This window comes from Eriocheir sinensis, unplaced genomic scaffold (assembly GCF_024679095.1).
Source record: "Eriocheir sinensis breed Jianghai 21 unplaced genomic scaffold, ASM2467909v1 Scaffold84, whole genome shotgun sequence".
NCBI lineage: Eukaryota > Metazoa > Arthropoda > Malacostraca > Decapoda > Varunidae > Eriocheir > Eriocheir sinensis.
The window spans coordinates 878,546-896,883 of record NW_026112208.1 but is presented as its reverse complement, the minus strand read 5'-3'; the positions used below and the strand labels follow the sequence as shown (position 1 = coordinate 896,883).

Genomic DNA, 18,338 nt, shown 5'->3' with positions numbered 1-18,338 from the left:
ATCTTCTGTCCCTCTCTTTCTCTTTTGTTTATCTTTACATACACTCTTTTCCTCCTTTTTTTGTTCGCTTTTCATCCTTTAATACCCTTATATCTTCGTTTTAGTTATTTTTTTCACACCTTAGCTTTCTTTCTTCCATCTTCGTACCCAGCCTCTTCCACCCAGTTTTTGTTTCCTCTCTAAATATTTAACTTTCCTCATTCCATCTTCAACCTTTATTTCTATTATTTCTTCATTTCCTTTCCTCATTCTTACCTCCTCTCTCGATTTTTTTATCCATCTTATTTTATCATCCTCCCTTCCATAATACCAATTCCTCCTCCTCTGTTCATCTCTCTATCCCTCACTTAAGTTCTCCTTTCCTTTGTCCCTTGTTCATCCTCTTCTCCTTCATCTCCATACTTGCCAATTCTTCACTCTTTCTCTCCATTTCCAGTCTTTCATTCCTCCCATCGTCGTCTTCCTCCTTTTTTCCCTTTTCGCATCCTATCTTTCTTGTACGTCCTTTGTTCTAGTCTTTTCGTTTCTTCCTTCTCTTTCCATTTTTCCTCTGTTCTCGCCTCCTCCCCTTCCCGTCTTTCTTCTGTTATTTTGTTTCCTTTCTTCCTTCTCTTCCCGTTTTTCCTCTATTCTCGTCTAATTCCCTTTCCGTCTTTCTTCTATTTTTTTTCTCTCTCTTCCTTGCATTTTCTTCTATCCTCTATTTTCGTATCCTTCTCTTCTCGTCATTCTTCTGTTCGTTTCCCTTTTTTTTCATTCTCTTTCCTTCTCTTCCCTGTTATTTTCCTTCCTTTCTTCCTTCCTTCCTTCCTTCCTTCCTCCACGTCACATCCTGAAGGAGGACGTTAAGTAGCGCAAAAACCACGACCATCAAGTCTCTATATTGCGCAGGGACACAGGACATTTATCTTGTATTTGTCCTCGTCTCTCTCTCTCTCTCTCTCTCTCTCTCTCTCTCTCTCTCTCTCTCTCTCTCTCTCTCTCTCTCTCTCTCTCTCTCTCTCTCTCTCTCTCTCTCGCACGTATCTTCTCCCGGCTCCAGCAGTTTCTCCAGAACGGAACAACCAAGTTCATTCTACCGACTGTTTCGTCAGAAGTCAATGGAGGAAGTGATTTCTGGGCGCTGAGGCGAAAAAGGGGAGAGGGAAGGCAGAGAGGGGAAGAGGAAGGGGAGGAGAAGGAGGAGGAAGGAACACAAAGAAACACAAAGGAAGAACAAACAACAACAGACCTGATGGTCCTTACGAGGCTGTTTGTGACAAGCTACACTAACTATCTAATCAAAGGTGGAAGATGAAGGACAGCAAAGGCGAAGGCTCCTCCCCCACCCCCCCTCCCCTTCCATCCAGCCAAAGCTGGCAAGAAAGGAAAAAGAGCCATGCAGCTTGGAAGAAATTGCATGGAAATTATGTAGGAAAGAGGAAAGAACTACTTGAAGGCCGTAACTGCTGTACTATCAACGATATCACAGGGTACAGAATTCCAAACATTAATGACTCGATTGAAGAAGAAGTGTTTGGCTTCGTGCGACGAGAATCTTTTACCACTTATCTTGAAATTTATTTCTTCTTGTTCTATTTGACCAGTCAATTGTAAAGTAATCTTCCGCATTAATGTCACTGAATCCTTTAAAAATTTTAAACACTTCTATTAGATCGCCTCACAGTCTTCGTTTTGATAGGCTGAATAGATTTGCTTCTTTAAGCCTTTGTTCGTAAGATAAATTTCTCAATCTAGGAATCATTTTTTTTATTTTCCGTTGAACCCGTTCTAACTTTTCTACGTCTTTTCTGTAATAGGGAGACCAAAACTGTACACAGTACTCTAGATGTGGTCGAACCAGCGAGTTATACAGTTTTAATATTACTTTTTTTCCGATTTATAATTAAAGACTCGTCCGATGAAGCCAACCAATTTGTTAGCAGTTTTAACTAATGCTGACTAGGCTTTAAATCGTTTGATATAGTGATTCCAAGATCATTTCTTTACTTACTGAACAAAGTTGTTGGCCATTCATTACGTATTGAACGCGATTGTTATTGTTTCCGATGTGTAACACTTTACATTTGTCAACGTTAAATTTAATTTGCCATTGATTGGCCCAACGAGCAAGTCGATCTAGATCTGATTGTAATGCTTCTTCGTCGAGTGTCGTAGTTACCTTACTAGCGATTTTTGTGTATGATTTTGTGTATGATTTGTGTGTTTGCGAGTTCAACGGTTCGCCCCCATCTTTTCATTAACAAGTTAATGTCCCCCACAATTACTGTCTCGCAACTGCTACTTGTTTCTAATATTAATTCACTTAACGAGTGGTCGATATCAGGAGTCTGCCCTAGCGGTCTATAGATTAGCCCAACTACTATTTGACGAAACTTATTTTTAAATTCAATGAAGACCGTGTCCACATTGGTTATAATATCTGTTTTCACGGATACTGGATGGAGAGAGCTGTGGATATATAAGATAACGCCTCCAGGCTGTCTGTTCTCTCTTTCATGACTAAGAATCGAATAACCCGGTAGTGGGGGTCAGTAAATGTTTCATTGCCTGCTTCTGTTTGGCTCCATTCCTTACAGGTTGGTACCCGTCATCCTGTGAAGCAGGAAGAGAAGCGTTATGTGGGGCAGGCTGGGAGTTAGCCTGTGAGGCAGGCTGGAAGTAAGCCTGTGAGGCAGGCTGGGAGTTAGCCTGTGAGGCAGGCTGAGAGTTTGCCCGTGAGGCAGGCTGGGGGTTACCCTGTGAGGCAGACTGGGGGTTAGCCCGTGACAGGCTGGGAGTTAAACTGTGAGGCAGGTAACGCGCCTTCCCGTGAAGCAGGAGGGTCGTTTAGAGGGGCCACACTCTCGGTGGATGGCCTCTCCACCATCAATGGTGGAGTCACTGCCACATTGTTAGCAACAAATTCCTGAAGAGCTTCAAAATTCTTTTCAAGATCATAAAGAGGAGGAGGAGGAGGAGGAGGAGGAGGAGGAGGAGGAGGAGATGAGTGAAAGGAATAGAAGGATGAGGAGGAAAGGAGAGTTGGGAGCAGTAGAGAAAACTGGTGAAAGTGAAATGTATAAAGGAGAAGAGAAGGATTACGAGGAGAAAGAAGTGGTAGAGGAGGAAGAGGAGGAAGAGCAGATGGAGGATTAGAAGGAGGAAAAGCAGGAAGAAGAGAACGGGGACAATAAACTAGGGGAAGAGATGAGACTACAAAAATGGGGAGTAAAAATAATTGTTAAAAAGAAAATGATGAAGATGAATGACAGAAAGACGAGGACATTGATTAAGAAGAGTAACCATAAAATTCAAACTTCATTTATGCAACAGTAAGATGTGACAAAACGCAGGAAAGTACAAAGCAATAGAAAATATAAATGATGATCAAAAGACTGCATGAAGAGGTAGAGAAGCAGAAGAAAAAAATAATAAACACGTTACACAGACGACATAATGCAAAAGCAAGGAAACAATGAGAGAAATTATAATGAGGGGACGTACATACACACATACAGACAAACAGACTGAGACACACAGATGAATAAATAAGATAGATAGATATAATGATAGATTGTGAGAGAACACACACACACACACACACACACACACACACACACACACACACACACACACCAAGTCTCTGATCTGGAACAATCACGGGAAACTTCCATAAACTAAAGTTGGAATCATCTCGACAATTTCAATCATCCCGAAGAATGGGTGACGGCGAACTTCTCCGTTAATATGCTTCTTTACGTGAATAGGAAAGATAATCTCGTAGTCTTGAAAAAAATGTATCGGAAAACAAAGTCACTGATTAAGGGAAGCCACTCTTTTACCCGACGATAAGCATTTATAACGTTTAATGTAAGACTTCGTTGTAGGTTAGATTCCAGGAAGAAGAAAAAAACATCAACAACAGACTTTCAAAAATTCAGAAGACGGAAATTAGGTCATCAATTTTTCCGGAACCTTCATTATCTAGCTTGTTTTAAGAGGAAGACCATTACTGTTAACTTTGATGGTGGAACTTGAATCAGAAGAACAAGGAAAAACAGAAAAGGAAGAATATGTTGATGAGAAGGGGATGAAAAAAGAGAAGGAATTGGAGTAGGAGAGAGAGAAGGAGGAAGAAAAAACAAATAAGTATGTAGAAAAAAATACTCAAAGAGGAGATAAAACACAAGGGATAGGGATAACATAAAAAATTAAAAAAAATACAATAGCTCAGTTTCCTTTTCTACACCTACTCTTATAGGCAATAAAACACCCACCGTATACTGTACCGCAGAAAACACTAGTTACATTAGATTTACCAAGGACAAACACGTATATCATTATCAGTTATTACTGTAAGGCGGTTCCACGAGAGCTGGCGGGCCTAATCCTTCAGTGGTGGACTCGGGGAATTGGTATCATTGCTTGGGTGATGGTACTAAAGAGTAGAAGACTTAGAACATTTCCTGCTGCACTGCAAACAATACTCAGAAATTAGAAAGGAACACACATTTGTACAACAGCCATACAAGGAAGACACAGACGAACACCTAGCTAACATATTACTACTCAAAAATAGCAATAAAGTGAGAAAATAGAAGAAAGGAAAAGTTACTTGAAAAAACCCTGGAAGGAAAGACAAAGAGTTCAGAAGACTAAAACACAAATGCAAAATCAGTGAAAAAAAATAGATCTCAAGTGAAAACTGAAGAAGAAAATTAGAGTTGAATCACGAGAACATTGAATGAACAGAAAATCCGGGAGCCGTTGCAAAGGCATATCCCGGGACCACATCTGATTTGATCTGAAGAGAGCGAGATAGGAGGCTGTCACGGCTGGTTAGATCTAGCAAACAACAGCCAATGAGCGACGCAGAGAGTGTCACCCAAGCAGTGATGCCAAGTTCGCGAGTCCACCCCTTGTAGGATTAGGCCCGACAGCGCTAGTGAAACCGACTACTTCAGGAGTGTCTTTTCCCAACAGCCTTTACCTATCTCTTCTTCCTGCTCTGGATGATACTCAAACTCCATCTCTCCACCTGGTCCTCGGTTTGTCATAGTTTTTACTTTTCTGGGTTGGAATATTTTTTTTTTTTTATACAGGAGACAGCTCAAGGAAAATATAAAAATACTCTAGTTGTCCATCTGTTATCATTTCCACGCATGCTGTGACCCGCTCAAGCCCATTTCTTATTCTTAATCATCATTTTGATTTTTTAACCTCTGTCTGCTGCACTGACTCTTTATCTAATGGTGACGCGCAATTCCTGAGCGTTTAAATTAAAGAGTTGAGATAAAAACGCAGCTTCCTGAATTTTCTGTATGCTTCGTTTTAATTGTCGGCAAAAGTTTAAGGCTTATTTTCTTAACTTCATATTTTCTCAGCTAACTTTTTTTTTATATTCTGAGAAACTCATTATTTTCTTAACTTTTCTCCGTCCCTCCATCTCCTCCCTCCCGTCCCAGACCCCACCTTGCCTATTCCTTCGCGTTCTGCCTTTCCCTTTCCTCTTCCTCACTCATTCCCTCCTTTTACTCTCCTCCTCCTCCTCTGATTATTCTTCCTCTACCTCCTGTCCTAAGCTCTAGCAAGTGCAGCCATCCTTTCTTCCTTCTGTACACACACACACACACACACACACACACACACACACACACACAGACACACACACGTCGTGAAAATAAAGGAATTAAAATGTCCTCCACCAGAAATCTCATTGCAGAGAACCGAAGTAAAGAAAGGCTACGACAAACACAAAATAAAATAAACGCGAGAGAGAGAGAGAGAGAGAGAGAGAGAGAGAGAGAGAGAGAGAGAGAGAGAGAGAGAGAGAGAGAGAGAGAGAGAGAGAGAGAGAGAGAGAGAGAGAGAGAGAGAGAAAGTAAAAACGGTGGAAATTGCACGAAATAAATCCCTTCTCCGCATTGGACAAAATTCCCGGCCAATGAGATTTACGAATGAAACAGAGACTGACACAGACTCTCGTAAAATACTTTGTTTACTAGTCTACACCAAATTCCTCCCCTCTGCACCCCCCCCCCCTCGTACCCCTCCCCACCCCATCCCTTTCCAAATTCTTACCCCCTGCTCCCCCTTACTCCCCCTGCTCCCCTCTTTCACTTCCACACATAACGTCAGACCCATAATCCTTTTTCTTATTTGTTTTTGTTTTTTCTTCCTTTTTTGGGGTGGTTGGGGTGATGGCGGGGAGGGGTGACATAGGAGTGGTGCATAAGTGTGTAAGTGTGTGGGGGTTAGGAGGGGGAGGTGTGAGTGTGTGTGTGTGTGTGTGTGTGTGTGTGTGTGTGTGTGTGTGTGTGTGTGTGTGTGTGTGTGTGTGTGTGTCGCTGAGGAAAACATCTTAATTGGAATTATTTTTTTTTTATTATTATTTCGGTTCACTGATCAAGGGGCATCCACATTTTTTTTTTTCATTAGTAGATTGGCTCAAATAAAAGATTAGAAGCAATGAGCTGGACGATGAAGAGATACCATTTACTACAAAGAAACTACTTTTTTATGTAACATTCTTTTCTTATACACAGAGTAAGGGATCAAGTGTTTCTTCTTCTTTTTCGTTCCTTATCGTCAATACGTCCTACAGTGAATGGCGAAGCATAGTAATATTTTGTTTCTGTCTTTTTAGTAATACGAAACACTGAATTTCCATTATTTTTCCACATTTAAGTCAAATTTATGTCACTTCTATACCAGAACTGTTTGGTGACACTCTTTCCCTTGAACCTCCTTTCCTACAGGCCAGGCTAAGAACACTGATTCGGACAATAGGAAAACATGTGGGAAGGAAAACAAGTACTAAGTGCGCAAGGAAAACAGTGACAGAGAAATAAGGGGAAAAAATATACCCTCCTTCCAAGAACATAACGTGTGAATATGTAGACATGATGAAAAAAACTCAATTGTTGTCTTGCACATCGTTCAAGAATACCACGTGTTTTCAGGTGCACTTAACTCAGGTGTGGAGTGTACTGCCCGCGGTGGATGCAACGGTGGTGGTGAGTGCTGAATTATTAAGCTCCTCTTCTCTGAAATACTAACTCATTCATGGCCCACTCAGCAGTTCTCCCCGACTCACGGTCACGTGTGCGAGTGTTGCGAAAGAGTGAGTGAAAGTTTTACGGCATCATTACTGAAATTATTCACTCCACTGAAACCGCCGTTTTAAACACACGAAATGCGCTAAAATACGAGAACGGCCGCGATGGGAAGCAGGAAGTGACGAGGAACGGAGAGACGCATCTCATCCGTGGGTTTGTCGGCGTGGCAGCTTTAGTTACACGAGTGACCAGTTAATAAATAAAACACTAAAGTAAATAGCTCCATCAAAACACACGGATGAGTTGGAGAACAGGAACGGGACCCCGGGAGATGAGGAGGTAAAATAGGAGTGCATCACGGGTGAGGGCGTGTGCGGGTGTGTGTGTCCGTGTGGCCTGCCGCTGCCGGGATGATTCACCTTTCCCTGTGCTCGGCATGGCGACGAGCGGCGCCGCTCAGTGTGGAATGACTCGCCCTGAGCCTGTGGCGGAGGTGCTCACGCGGGACTCCTAAGACAAAGGGGCGACTGAGTGTGAAACTAAGAGATTACTCTGTAGTCGAGTAATCGCGCATCACCTGCAGGCCAAGGAAGGTGCGTGGGAGGTGTGTGTGTGATTCTTCATAAATCATACACGTAAGGCTAATGAAACATACTGGAAGAGCAAGGCCGATGAGGCTTATTAATGGCCTCGTAAAGGCGCGGGAGCGTGGCGGGTGGTAGTGACAGGTGACACGAGAGGGCGCTTCCTGCCGCGGCGCGTGGGATGACCCTGAGTCACCGGACTCTGACCTCTGTTCTCCTGAGAGCCTCCGCGCCGGGAGGTTGAGGAGTGGAGGAGACGGCCGAGCGATGGGCGACGCGGCAGGGAGGTGGGTGGAGGACGTCCGGGACGGCGCGAGGACCCCTGTACACGCCCAGGACTGAGTGTGGACGTCCTAGGATGGTGACTCCTCGCCCTCCATATAATGAGCACTCCGGTCTTGTAGCGGACCACGTCAGTCTGGAAAAAGACGAAAGATACAGGCGTTGGTGTGGGTGCTATTGTGTGCGTGTGTGTTGCGCGGGGTGGCCGGTGAGTGCCCGAAGGTATGCGAGTGTAAGTGGAAAGACGGAAAGGAGACAGTCACGTGTATTGGTGCAGATTTCGTAGACATTCCACGTCAGCTGGACCCGTCCACTCAGGTGCTCGACCTACAGCACAACGACCTGCATATGCTGCCCCGTGACGCCTTCGTCGACACGGGTCTGGTCAACCTGCAGAAGCTGTGGCTCAGCCACTGCAAACTAAAACACATGGAACGCGGCTCTTTCAACATGCTCGACAACCTGATCGATCTGGACCTGAGCCACAACCTGCTGCGCGTCGTGCCCACCGCCTCTCTCATCGACATCTCGGGGCTGCGGGAGCTGAGTCTAGCCAACAACGACTTGGCCACCATCCCCGCTGATGCCTTCGCTCCCACCCCTGACCTGGTGCATCTGGACCTGTCCAGTAACCGCATCCGGAGCATCAACCCCAAGGCGTTCCGGTGTCTTGCTACGCTGGAGATCCTCAAACTGTCCAGTAACTTGCTGGTGTACCTGATGCAAGACCTTCTGGTACCGCTCAATGCCTTGCACGGCCTCAACCTCAACGACAACCCATGGACCTGTGACTGTCGTCTGCGGCCCATGCGACAGTGGATGCTGGACCACAAGATCACCAGCTTGTCACCACCGACCTGTGCACGGCCAAAACGTCTCAACGGCATCAGTTGGGAGCTCCTGGAGCTGGACGAGTTCGTCTGTGAGCCACATATCTTCCCCGAGACGCCGAGGGTTGAGGCCGACACCGACGACAGCGCTTCTCTGGTCTGTCGGGCCACATCCGACGTCGAAGTCTCCATCAGCTGGCTGTTCAAGCAGCAGCCCCTGGAGCCTCTCCGGAAGTCCCGCCGCTACAGAATAATTAAGCACCTCGTGGCCAACCAATCCGCCATCATGTCCAACCTGACGATCCGGCGCGTGGAGCCGCGGGACCAGGGGACGTACACGTGCGTGGCCGAGAACAAGGCAGGACGGAGCGAGGCCAACCTGACGCTTGATGTAGCGCGGGAAGAGGCAGAGGAGAGCCTCAGTACATTTATGGACAAGAAGTATATGACGGGCAGCCTCCTCTCTGGTCTGGGCGTGCTGGTTACCATATTGCTGCTGGTGAGCTGCGTCGTCCATCGCCGTCAGCGGGTGCGGAGATTTCGCCGGCAGGAGGAAGATCGCGAGATGCGGGGTGTCAATGCTTGTGCCATCCCTCCTGCCGCCACCACCAACGCCACGGCCCCGGCCCCGGCCCCCGTCGCGCCGCGCCCGCCGGCCACACAGCAGCGGAAACCCTCGGATTACCTCGTCATTCCATCCGGAGGAGAACCTGACGCGCCGCCGCTGATCCCGCTGCAGAGGGACGACGCGTGGCTACAGCCCGAGGCCATCAACGGCGGCTACACGCGTTCAGCCTACCTGGAGAACGGCAGGTACGACAACTCCAGCCTAGACCGGTACCGAGAAGACATCATGGACGATATGCGTGGACACCAACGCTCGCCCAGCACCATCTCTTACGTGGAGCTGCCGTCGACGGAGCTGCCTCGGCGACAGAGCACGCTAACGGACAAAGAGAGTCTCATGAACCTCGAGTTTGAGACGGACATCCTGCGGCGAGAGTGCAGCCCCACGGGGTCGCTGGTGTCTGTCGTGAGCAACGGCCAGCTCGAGGACCTGCTGGGCCTGCCCTACCCGGCGCCCCGGCGGGAAACTACGAAGGCCTTCCACCACCCGGACGTGAACAACATAGCCAGAAAGTGAGTCTTCCGCAGCCATACTTGTTCACTTTGTTGTTTCTCTTCCTCATGCTCTTTTGGCATTAATCTCCTAATCTATGTTCTTTTTTTTTTCTTTGTCTTCCCTCTATATTTTTTTCATTCTATTTCTTTTTCTTCTTTTGTTCTTTTTATTCTCCTTCTCCTTTTCCTTTTATTTTTTATGTTTCTTTCTTATTCATTTCTTCTTCTCCTTCTTCTATTCTGCTTTTTTCCTTTTTTTGTATTCAATTTCTTTTCCTTTCTTCTTCTTCTTCTTCTTCTTCTTCTTCTTCTTCTTTTTCTTCTTCTTCTTCATAATATTCAATATCTTTTCCTTCTGCCTCTCCTTCTTCTTCTTCTTCTTCTTCTTCTTCTTCTTCTTCTTCTTCTTCTTTTTCCTCCTCCTCCGCCTCCTCTTCCTACTCCTTAAACGCCTTCCATTGCAGTTCCGCCGCCTCGCCCAGGAAGCACCACAGTCCCACCGCCCACCACAGCCCTAACGCCCTGCCTCGCCTCCCTTCCAGACACCGTCCTTACCTCTACGATGAAAGACGGAGGGACAGACTACCCTACGACCCTAGCTCCCTCAACGCCAGGTAAGTCGTAATCGTGTGCACCTGGTCATTAGTGCTCTTCGTTGGATTACCTTATTCGCGGCCAGATTATTTACTCTAACAACAAGGAATTCCTACATAGTCAAGCGTGAAGTCAATGATGAGGAGGATTATGACAATATGAAAGATGCATAATTGAATTCCCACCTTAATACAGATTCCTTTTAAGCCCAATTATCTCTACCTTGTCCCATTCCTTAATCAGCTTTCCTTTATTATCCCTTCTCCTATCGATTCATCATCTCAATCCTTCCAGTCATCCATTTTCTCTACATCCCTCATACATCATTAAAATGAGAACGAGTATTTCCCCTTTCACACACACACACACACACACACACACACACACACACACACACACACACACACACGTAAAAAAGAGACACACAGCGCCCCCCCATCAACAACTGTCCAGTGCTGTGCTTCAAGGCTCAGTAACTCCTGTCGCCGGAGATCAATTTGCGTGAACGTGGTGCTTCAATGTCTGTTTGTTTGGCTCGTTGTAATGAATTAATTAACTTTTTTACTAGCCCCCTACTCCTCTCCTCCTCCTCCTCCTCCTCCTCCTCCTCCTCCTCCTCCTCCTCCTCCTCCTCCTCCTCTTCTTCCTCCCACGCCCCCTCCTCATGCCATTTACTGATTACAAAACTTGCACTCCGGAAAATTACACGTGTTTGAAATTGTGTTAATACGAGTAATGTGCCGGACATAATAATGACCTCAATCAACCACTGCTCTCTCTCTCTCTCTCTCTCTCTCTCTCTCTCTCTCTCTCTCTCTCTCTCTCTCTCTCTCTCTCTCTCTCTCTCTCTCTCTCTCTCTCTCGTTATATAAATAGCAGTAAAGAAGAGGAGGGTATTTGTAGCAATATATATTCGCTTATTCATTGTGACATTATTCGTTTAGATAAATACTTTGATTAATAATAGAAAGAGAAAATGTGTCTTTGTGTGTGTGTGTGTGTGTGTGTGTGTGTGTGTGTGTGTGTGTGTGTGTGTGTGTGTGTGTGTGTGTGTGTGTGTGTGTGCGTAGGTTCCTGGGTAGGTGTACAGTTTCTAATCAAAGCAACAACAACAACAACAAAAGAAGAATTCCAGGAAGGTGTTTTAACCCCTCACCTGACATGTAACGCGCACAGTTCAAACACCTGCCGGTCCCGCGCCTCATTAGCCGCCGGTGCAGCCAACAATGTGAGCGGCTCATTCACCGCTCGACAAGAACCAACATTTTTCGCATTCCACCGTGACGAATGAGTATATTATTCGCGTCTGAAATATGTCTCATTGCACTCACGCGTATGTTTTAATCACCTCTTGTTGGAGACTGATATATGAGTGTGATTAATGTTGCCATCTTTTAATACTGCAATATGTCTAGTATTTATCGTCATTCAACAGTTTTTATTTTTATTTTAATGGCATAGTCACAAGGTTATGTTTCGTAAAATGCAATAACTTCCCATGCTTTATAGACTCGTGATTCGTTAACCGTGTGATCTGGAAGTGAATGCGGCATCGACTCCCCATAAACTGTTTACCCGGAAGACTTCTCCGGACCGCACAATCAAGTCTTATTGTTCGCTAACTTACCCCCGGAACAAACTCTTGACTCTCAATCTTTCTCTTCCTTAACTCACGAGGGTCAGTAATAAGAAACAACATTCCACCCAAAGTCATCGTCCAACTTGCACCATTAAGCACAATATCTCGAGTGTTCTCATTTACTCTCATTAACATCTTACCTGTCCCCCTCCCCCCTCCCACCGTCACCACCACACCTGGCCTCATTAAGACAGCCATCACCTCACCTGCTCACGTTGGCATTCACCATCATCTCACCTTTCCCTCCTGACCCCGTATTTCCCTCACCTGTCCTCGTTAAGTCTAAGAATCATGTATCTCCTTCACCCGTCTTTTAGCACCTTCACCTGTCTTCACCTGTCTTTAAGCACCTCCACCTGTCTTTACCTGTCTTCAAGCACCTTCACCTGTCTTAACCTGTCTTTAAGCACCTTCACCTGTCTTCACCTGTCTTTAAGCACCTTCACCTGTCTTTACCTGTCTTTAAGCACCTTCACCTGTCTTTACCTGTCTTTAAGCACCTTCACCTGTCTTCACCTGTCTTTAAGCACCTCCACCTGTCTTTACCTGTCTTTAAGCACCTTCACCTGTCTTAACCTGTCTTTAAGCACCTTCACCTGTCTTCACCTGTCTTTAAGCACCTTCACCTGTCTTTACCTGTCTTTAAGCACCTTCACCTGTCTTCACCTGTCTTTAAGCACCTTCACCTGTCTTTACCTGTCTTTAAGCACCTTCACCTGTCTTCACCTGTCTTTAAGCACCTTCACCTGTCTTCACCTGTCTTTAAGCACCTTCATCTGTCTTTACCTGTCTTTAAGCACCTTCACCTGTCTTCACCTGTCTTTAAGCACCTTCACCTGTCTTTACCTGTCTTTAAGCACCTTCACCTGTCTTCACCTGTCTTTAAGCACCTTCACCTGTCTTTACCCATCTTAAATGGTATATCTCACCTGTCTTCAAATAATTTCCTTTTCACTCAGATCCCATCGTAGAACACGCTATATCCACTAATCTACACCTACGTTCGTAACTTGAAATCATCCTCCCATGTGAAAAATTTATTATTCATTTTTGCACACATTCTCCCCACTTTTAAACTGATTTTTTCCTGTTATGCAGATCCTACAGATGCCTTTATTTATTAACTGTATTTCGGCTAATATCAATGTTAGTTTCTAGAAATGTTAGTTACGCTCGCACCAGGTTATCTCACTTTTCAGGACTGGAAACACAGCTACCGTATACTATATTACACTTTACGTTACTATACTCCACACATTTCTACATACCTGATGCCTATACATATGATTGTCTTACATGTTTAATTTCATTCCCTTATTTCCCCCATTTCCTAAATCCACCAAACACTCTGCCAGTCTCTCTACCCATTTTTTCCTTCCCCAAACAGGTGCTACAGTGCTCTTAACCTGGCCATGAGCGAGGCTGCCACCCACGCGTTCTTCTACCCCCGAGGGCGGCGGCCGGCTACGCGCTACCCCTCGCTGCCCTCCACGCCCATGCTGGCCAAGGACGACAACGCCATCACGAGGAACCACGACGCCCGGAGACTTCGGAGGTTGATGAGCGCCAACAGGTAATGCAGGAGGGAGAGGAGGAGAAGGTAAAGTTGATGGGTGAGGGAAGGTAGGAGGAGGTAGTGAAGGTTAATGAAGGAGGGAAGGATGTAGGAGGAGGTGAAAGAGTGAAGTGGGAAAGGAAGGAGGTGATGGTGAAAAGATATGGAGGAGGAAGGAGGTGATGGTGAAAGGTAATGGAGGGGAAAAGGTGGTGAAGGGTAATGGAGGAGGGAGGGGTGGAAGTGGTGATGGAGGAAACAACAGGAAGAGGAGGAGGTGGGGAAGAGTAATGAGAGAGGAAAAGGAGGAGGAGATGGCGAAAAGTAGTAACAGAAGGAAACAGATAAAACAGCAGAAAGAAAAAAAAAGATAAAAGGCTAAGAAAGAGGAACATAAGAAGTGAAAAGGAAAAAACGAGGAAAAAAGGCAAAGGGAGGAGGAAAAGATAAGGGAGGAGGAGGAAGCGTTGAAGAAGATGGATGGATGAGGTTGAAAGAAGAAAATACTATATACGTTGAGAAAGATACGAAGAAGAAAAACAGTTGATAAAGCGCGAGTGGAAAGAAGGAAACAAAAATATGGATAATGTAGAAAAAAATGAGACGGTCGAACGTGTTAATATAAGTGACTAGTGTAAGAAACGAACAATGAACTTTTAAATATCGTGAATGTAATAGAAAAGAATGAAGACAGATATATAGACAGAGGGTAGTGTTGAGTTATTGAAGCAGAGGAAAGAAGGGTAGATAGACGGAAGGAAAGGACGACATGAAACGCACGAGATAATAGGGGAAGGGAAGAAGCAGAGAAAAGAGAAAGCAAACAGGAGAGGGTTGTAATGGAAGGAAATGAGAGCTCGACAGATAGGAAAATAAACACAGAGGACGAAGATAAAGAGAGAAAGAGAGATGATAAGAGTATGGACAGTGAGGGACATGGGAGAAGATAAAAGGAGATGGGAAAAGACAGGGAATAAGTAGATTTGCTTGAGAGGAGGAAGAAGAAAACGGATAAGAGCCAGACACACCTACGCACACACACACACACACACACACACACACACACACACACACACACACACACACACACACACACTATTGGTGACGAAAAGTGCAAGACAAGAGGTAATCTCAGTAAAATGTATGAAGGCAAGGTTACAGGAAGAGAGGAGAGAAAAGAGAATAAGAAGAAAGGAAAGGAAATGACATGAAAGGAAAGGAAGGGACAAGAAAAGATTATATATACACAAAACAAACTAACATGGGATGGAGTTTTCAGGCACCACGGGACAGGACAAAAGGGAAAAGAAGGGGTACTGAGAGCAAGGTTAGGAAAGAGGTAATGAGTAAGAAAAGGCAGCGTGAGTGATAGGGGATGGAAGGTCGAATTAAGGGAGACTAGGAAAGGCTCAAATGGTGACAGGAAGAGGAAGAGGAGAAATAAGGGGGGCCGAGGAAAGGGTAGAATGGCAACAGGAAGAGAAAAAGGGGAAAGTGGAAAGAGAATAGAATGTAATGAGAGAAAAATATAGTTGAGGAAGGAGCTGAGAAACGGTGTGATGACGAAGAGAGAAGGGAGAGAAAAGACGGAGGAGAGGGGAGGTGAAAAGTGAGAGATAGATAGATAAATAGATAGTGAGGGAGAGAGTGAAAGAGAGAGCGAGAGAGAAAGAGAGAGAGGAAGAGGGGGAAAGATTGAAAGCCTTGGAAGCTCAACGTCTCGGAAACTCTGAAGGAAACCCTAAGAGACGTCTCCCCGGGGTGCCACATGTGCTGGTCCTCCCCTGCCATTATGCTTATCACCCCTCCGCCGCACCCTTCCCTCTGTCACTCCTCCCGCCTATGAATGAGGAGAATTTTGCGCCACTCAGAGGGACGAAGCGCCATATTTCTTCCTCTCCATCACTCAGGTAAAGTTCGCCACGTTAATGCACAGGTGTGGAAGGTTCGCGTCTCTCGAGCCACTTCTTCAATCTTGCTCCTCTCCCTCCCCCTCCCCCCGCCCCGTCTGCGAGGTGTTGTTATTATGCTGCTGCTGGTGCACTCTTTAACCTCCCTTCTTCACCCTCTCCTCGGTGCCAACAGAGGGGTGTACCGGTCTCTGGAGGGCGCGGGGGACCTGGCCAACTCCTTCCTGTACCAGTACCCGACGGTGCAGCTCGAGAACTACCACAAGGATTACCGCAGCGTGCAGAAGCGACTCAGCAGGAGGATGGAGAAGCGGGATGCGCTGAATCGTGCCGGGGGGTCAGCCTCCAGGTGGGTGGGTAGAAACACGCTTTTCGTCCACCTTGGTATACTCAGGAGTACGTTTTCTTCACGATTTCCCTTCTCTTTTGTTTTCGCTGCTTCATCTACACTCTGCTGACGCTGCGTTATTGTACTCTTTTGTACAATTGCCATCTTGCATGCTATTCCCTTTTTTTCTAGACGTAGTTTTAGTTACCTGCATGTATAGTTTAGTATATATATTAAGTGTGATATATGAATGAGTTTTAGTATTCCTGTTTCAACAACTACCAACTATTCAACAACTTACTGCTTATTGAGAGGCCTGAGCAGCAGGGAGGCAGCAGGAGCCGCGGCTGTGGCAGGACCAACAGTCAGGAACAGTCGCCAAAGTTGCCACTCACTCCCCCAACTCTCAACTTCCTCTTTGTGCCGCCGCGCCGCGCCCCGCCCCGCCTCCCCGCGCTCAGCTCCTAGGCCGTGACACTCGCCCGGCCAGCCCCAGCCCCCTCTTTAACCCCCACCACCCCCGCCTCCATAACCACCCCCCTCCTGATGATATGCTAAAAGTTAACAAGTTGGCGGAGCAAAGTTTTCAGCAGCAGGCAACTCGGGGCGAGGTAATTCGCGGCGGCGGTCCCCTGGCGGCCATTATTCACGGCCTCGTCCTGTCCTGTTAACAATGCACAACTTGGCCTCATGACGCCGCCTCTCCCCACAGGCTGACGGACGACCTGCGCGGCTCCACGGCCTTGCTGGGGGGCCGGGGCCCCGCTCCCCCCGCCCTTACCCGTGGGAGGCTGAGTCGCGCTAGCAGCCTCACGCCCGACGTGACGGGGGCCCTGAGCAGGGACCTCACCGACAGCTTTACCCGCAGCGTCACGGGCAGGCTCAGCCGCTCCGGCAGCCTCACGCGTGACATCACCGGCGGCTTCACCAGGGACGTCAGCCTGACGCGGGACCTCACGGGGAGCCTCACGCGTGACGTCACCGGCGGCCTGACGCGTGACGTCACCAGCAGTCTGGCGCGAGACGTCACGAGTACTTTAGCACGTGATGTCACTAGCAGTTTAGCGCGTGACGTCACCAGCAGCCTGACCCGTGACGTCACTACCGCGTTGACGCGTGACGTCACGAGCAGTCTGGCCAGGGACATCGCCACCAGCCTGTCGCGGGACGTGGCGGACAGTCTGAAGCACGAGGTGGGCGGCGGCGTGGACCTGTTCAGCGACGCCTCGCCGTCGTCACCCTACCTGGACATGGAGCTGGGCTTGGCGCGCGGGCGGCCCCGGGCGGCCACGGAGCCCTGCTGGAGGTGACGCGGTCCGGCGTGCTGGGCCACAGGAAGCCGAGCCTGGCGCTGGGCCGCGCCGAGACCATGCGCGAGGCTATGGCGAGCCACGTGCTGAGTCCTTCTGACTCGATGATCGACGCCATGCAGAGCCGCGCCGAAAGTGTGCGAGATCACCAGCCGGACCCCATGATCGAGGTGACGCCCGCCGAGCCGTCGCGCCCCACCGAACCCCTCAGGTCCATCCTGAAGAACAGGTACGAGGGTGGCGGCCTCCTTTACAAGGGTGAGTACACGAACAGTGCCTACTACGACGACGAGGACGACGCAGACGGTGCTCTCTCCCAGGCCCCCTACAGCCCCCCAGAGTATAAGGACTACCTCGACCACGGCTCCTGAGGCCGCCCGCCGCCGCCACCCCTCACCACCACCACCACCGCTACCACCACCAGCCTGGCGCCTCCCTCCCGCTACGTGGGAGAGGGACAAATTTTATACCGCTGACTGCTCTTGTTGTTGTTGTTGTTGTTCTTGTTGATGTTGTTGTTAAGTTAGATGCCTTCCAAAGTCAGAGGTCGTCGTCTGCCCCCTCCCCCTCCGGGGAGTCAATGGCGGGGCGCGCTGTGCTCCTCCAGTCAGTCTCTCTACCGATGTCTCGCTTGTCAGGTCTTGGTTACTCAGGATTCTTTGTTTCTCGTTAGGACCTTCACACATCACTTGTGCCGCGTTGGGTTTCCTAACTGTGTTCTCCTCCTTTGGTTGAGGCACAAGGCGTCGCGTTAACGTTCCTTTACTCTCCATAACCACTGAACCTCACCGCCGCGACGGCTTCTTTGGCGTCCTGGCGGCCTCCTCACAGCCGACCACCGACTACCCGAGGTTAACAGTAAGACGCACACTTCCCCACACAAACACACACATACAAAACCACGCACACTCCTAACAACACAAACACACACACACACACACTCACACACACACACACACACACACACACCTCGCAACGTCCCACACCCTCTCCTGTCAGGCTTGGTTCTCAGTGAGTGGCGGCATCTCGTAGGACAATCGTGAGGGGGAAGAAGTGTGTTTCTCGGTCAGCCGTGATACGAGTCAACTTCACAGGGTATCAACGCTTAAGTCTACATGCCGACAGTTTTGTTCTCGCGTGTCTT

The 18,338-nt window shown here is 47.6% G+C and overlaps 2 protein-coding genes across 2 annotated transcripts; both read left to right on the top strand.

Moving 5' to 3' along the window:
- Positions 1-8,018: 8,018 nt before the first annotated feature.
- On the top strand, positions 8,019-17,182 carry LOC126994637 (uncharacterized; the record flags this gene model as incomplete). The annotated part of the gene is made up of 5 exons (XM_050853941.1): positions 8,019-9,876; positions 10,323-10,472; positions 13,479-13,664; positions 15,732-15,905; positions 16,597-17,182. Coding segments are annotated over exons 1-5 (2,718 nt in total), but the record flags the coding sequence as incomplete, so codon positions are not given.
- A 3-nt stretch (positions 17,183-17,185) lies between these two features.
- On the top strand, positions 17,186-17,565 carry LOC126994634 (uncharacterized). Its single transcript, XM_050853938.1, has one exon. The coding sequence runs from the start codon at positions 17,254-17,256 to the stop codon at positions 17,563-17,565; it is 312 nt and encodes a 103-aa protein (XP_050709895.1). The 5' UTR covers positions 17,186-17,253.
- The last annotated feature ends 773 nt before the right edge of the window (positions 17,566-18,338 follow it).

Excerpts from the sequence above, each read along its gene's own strand:
- LOC126994634 (XM_050853938.1), top strand. The coding sequence starts at position 17,254 with ATGCGCGAGGCTATGGCGAGCCACGTGCTGAGTCCTTCTGACTCGATG.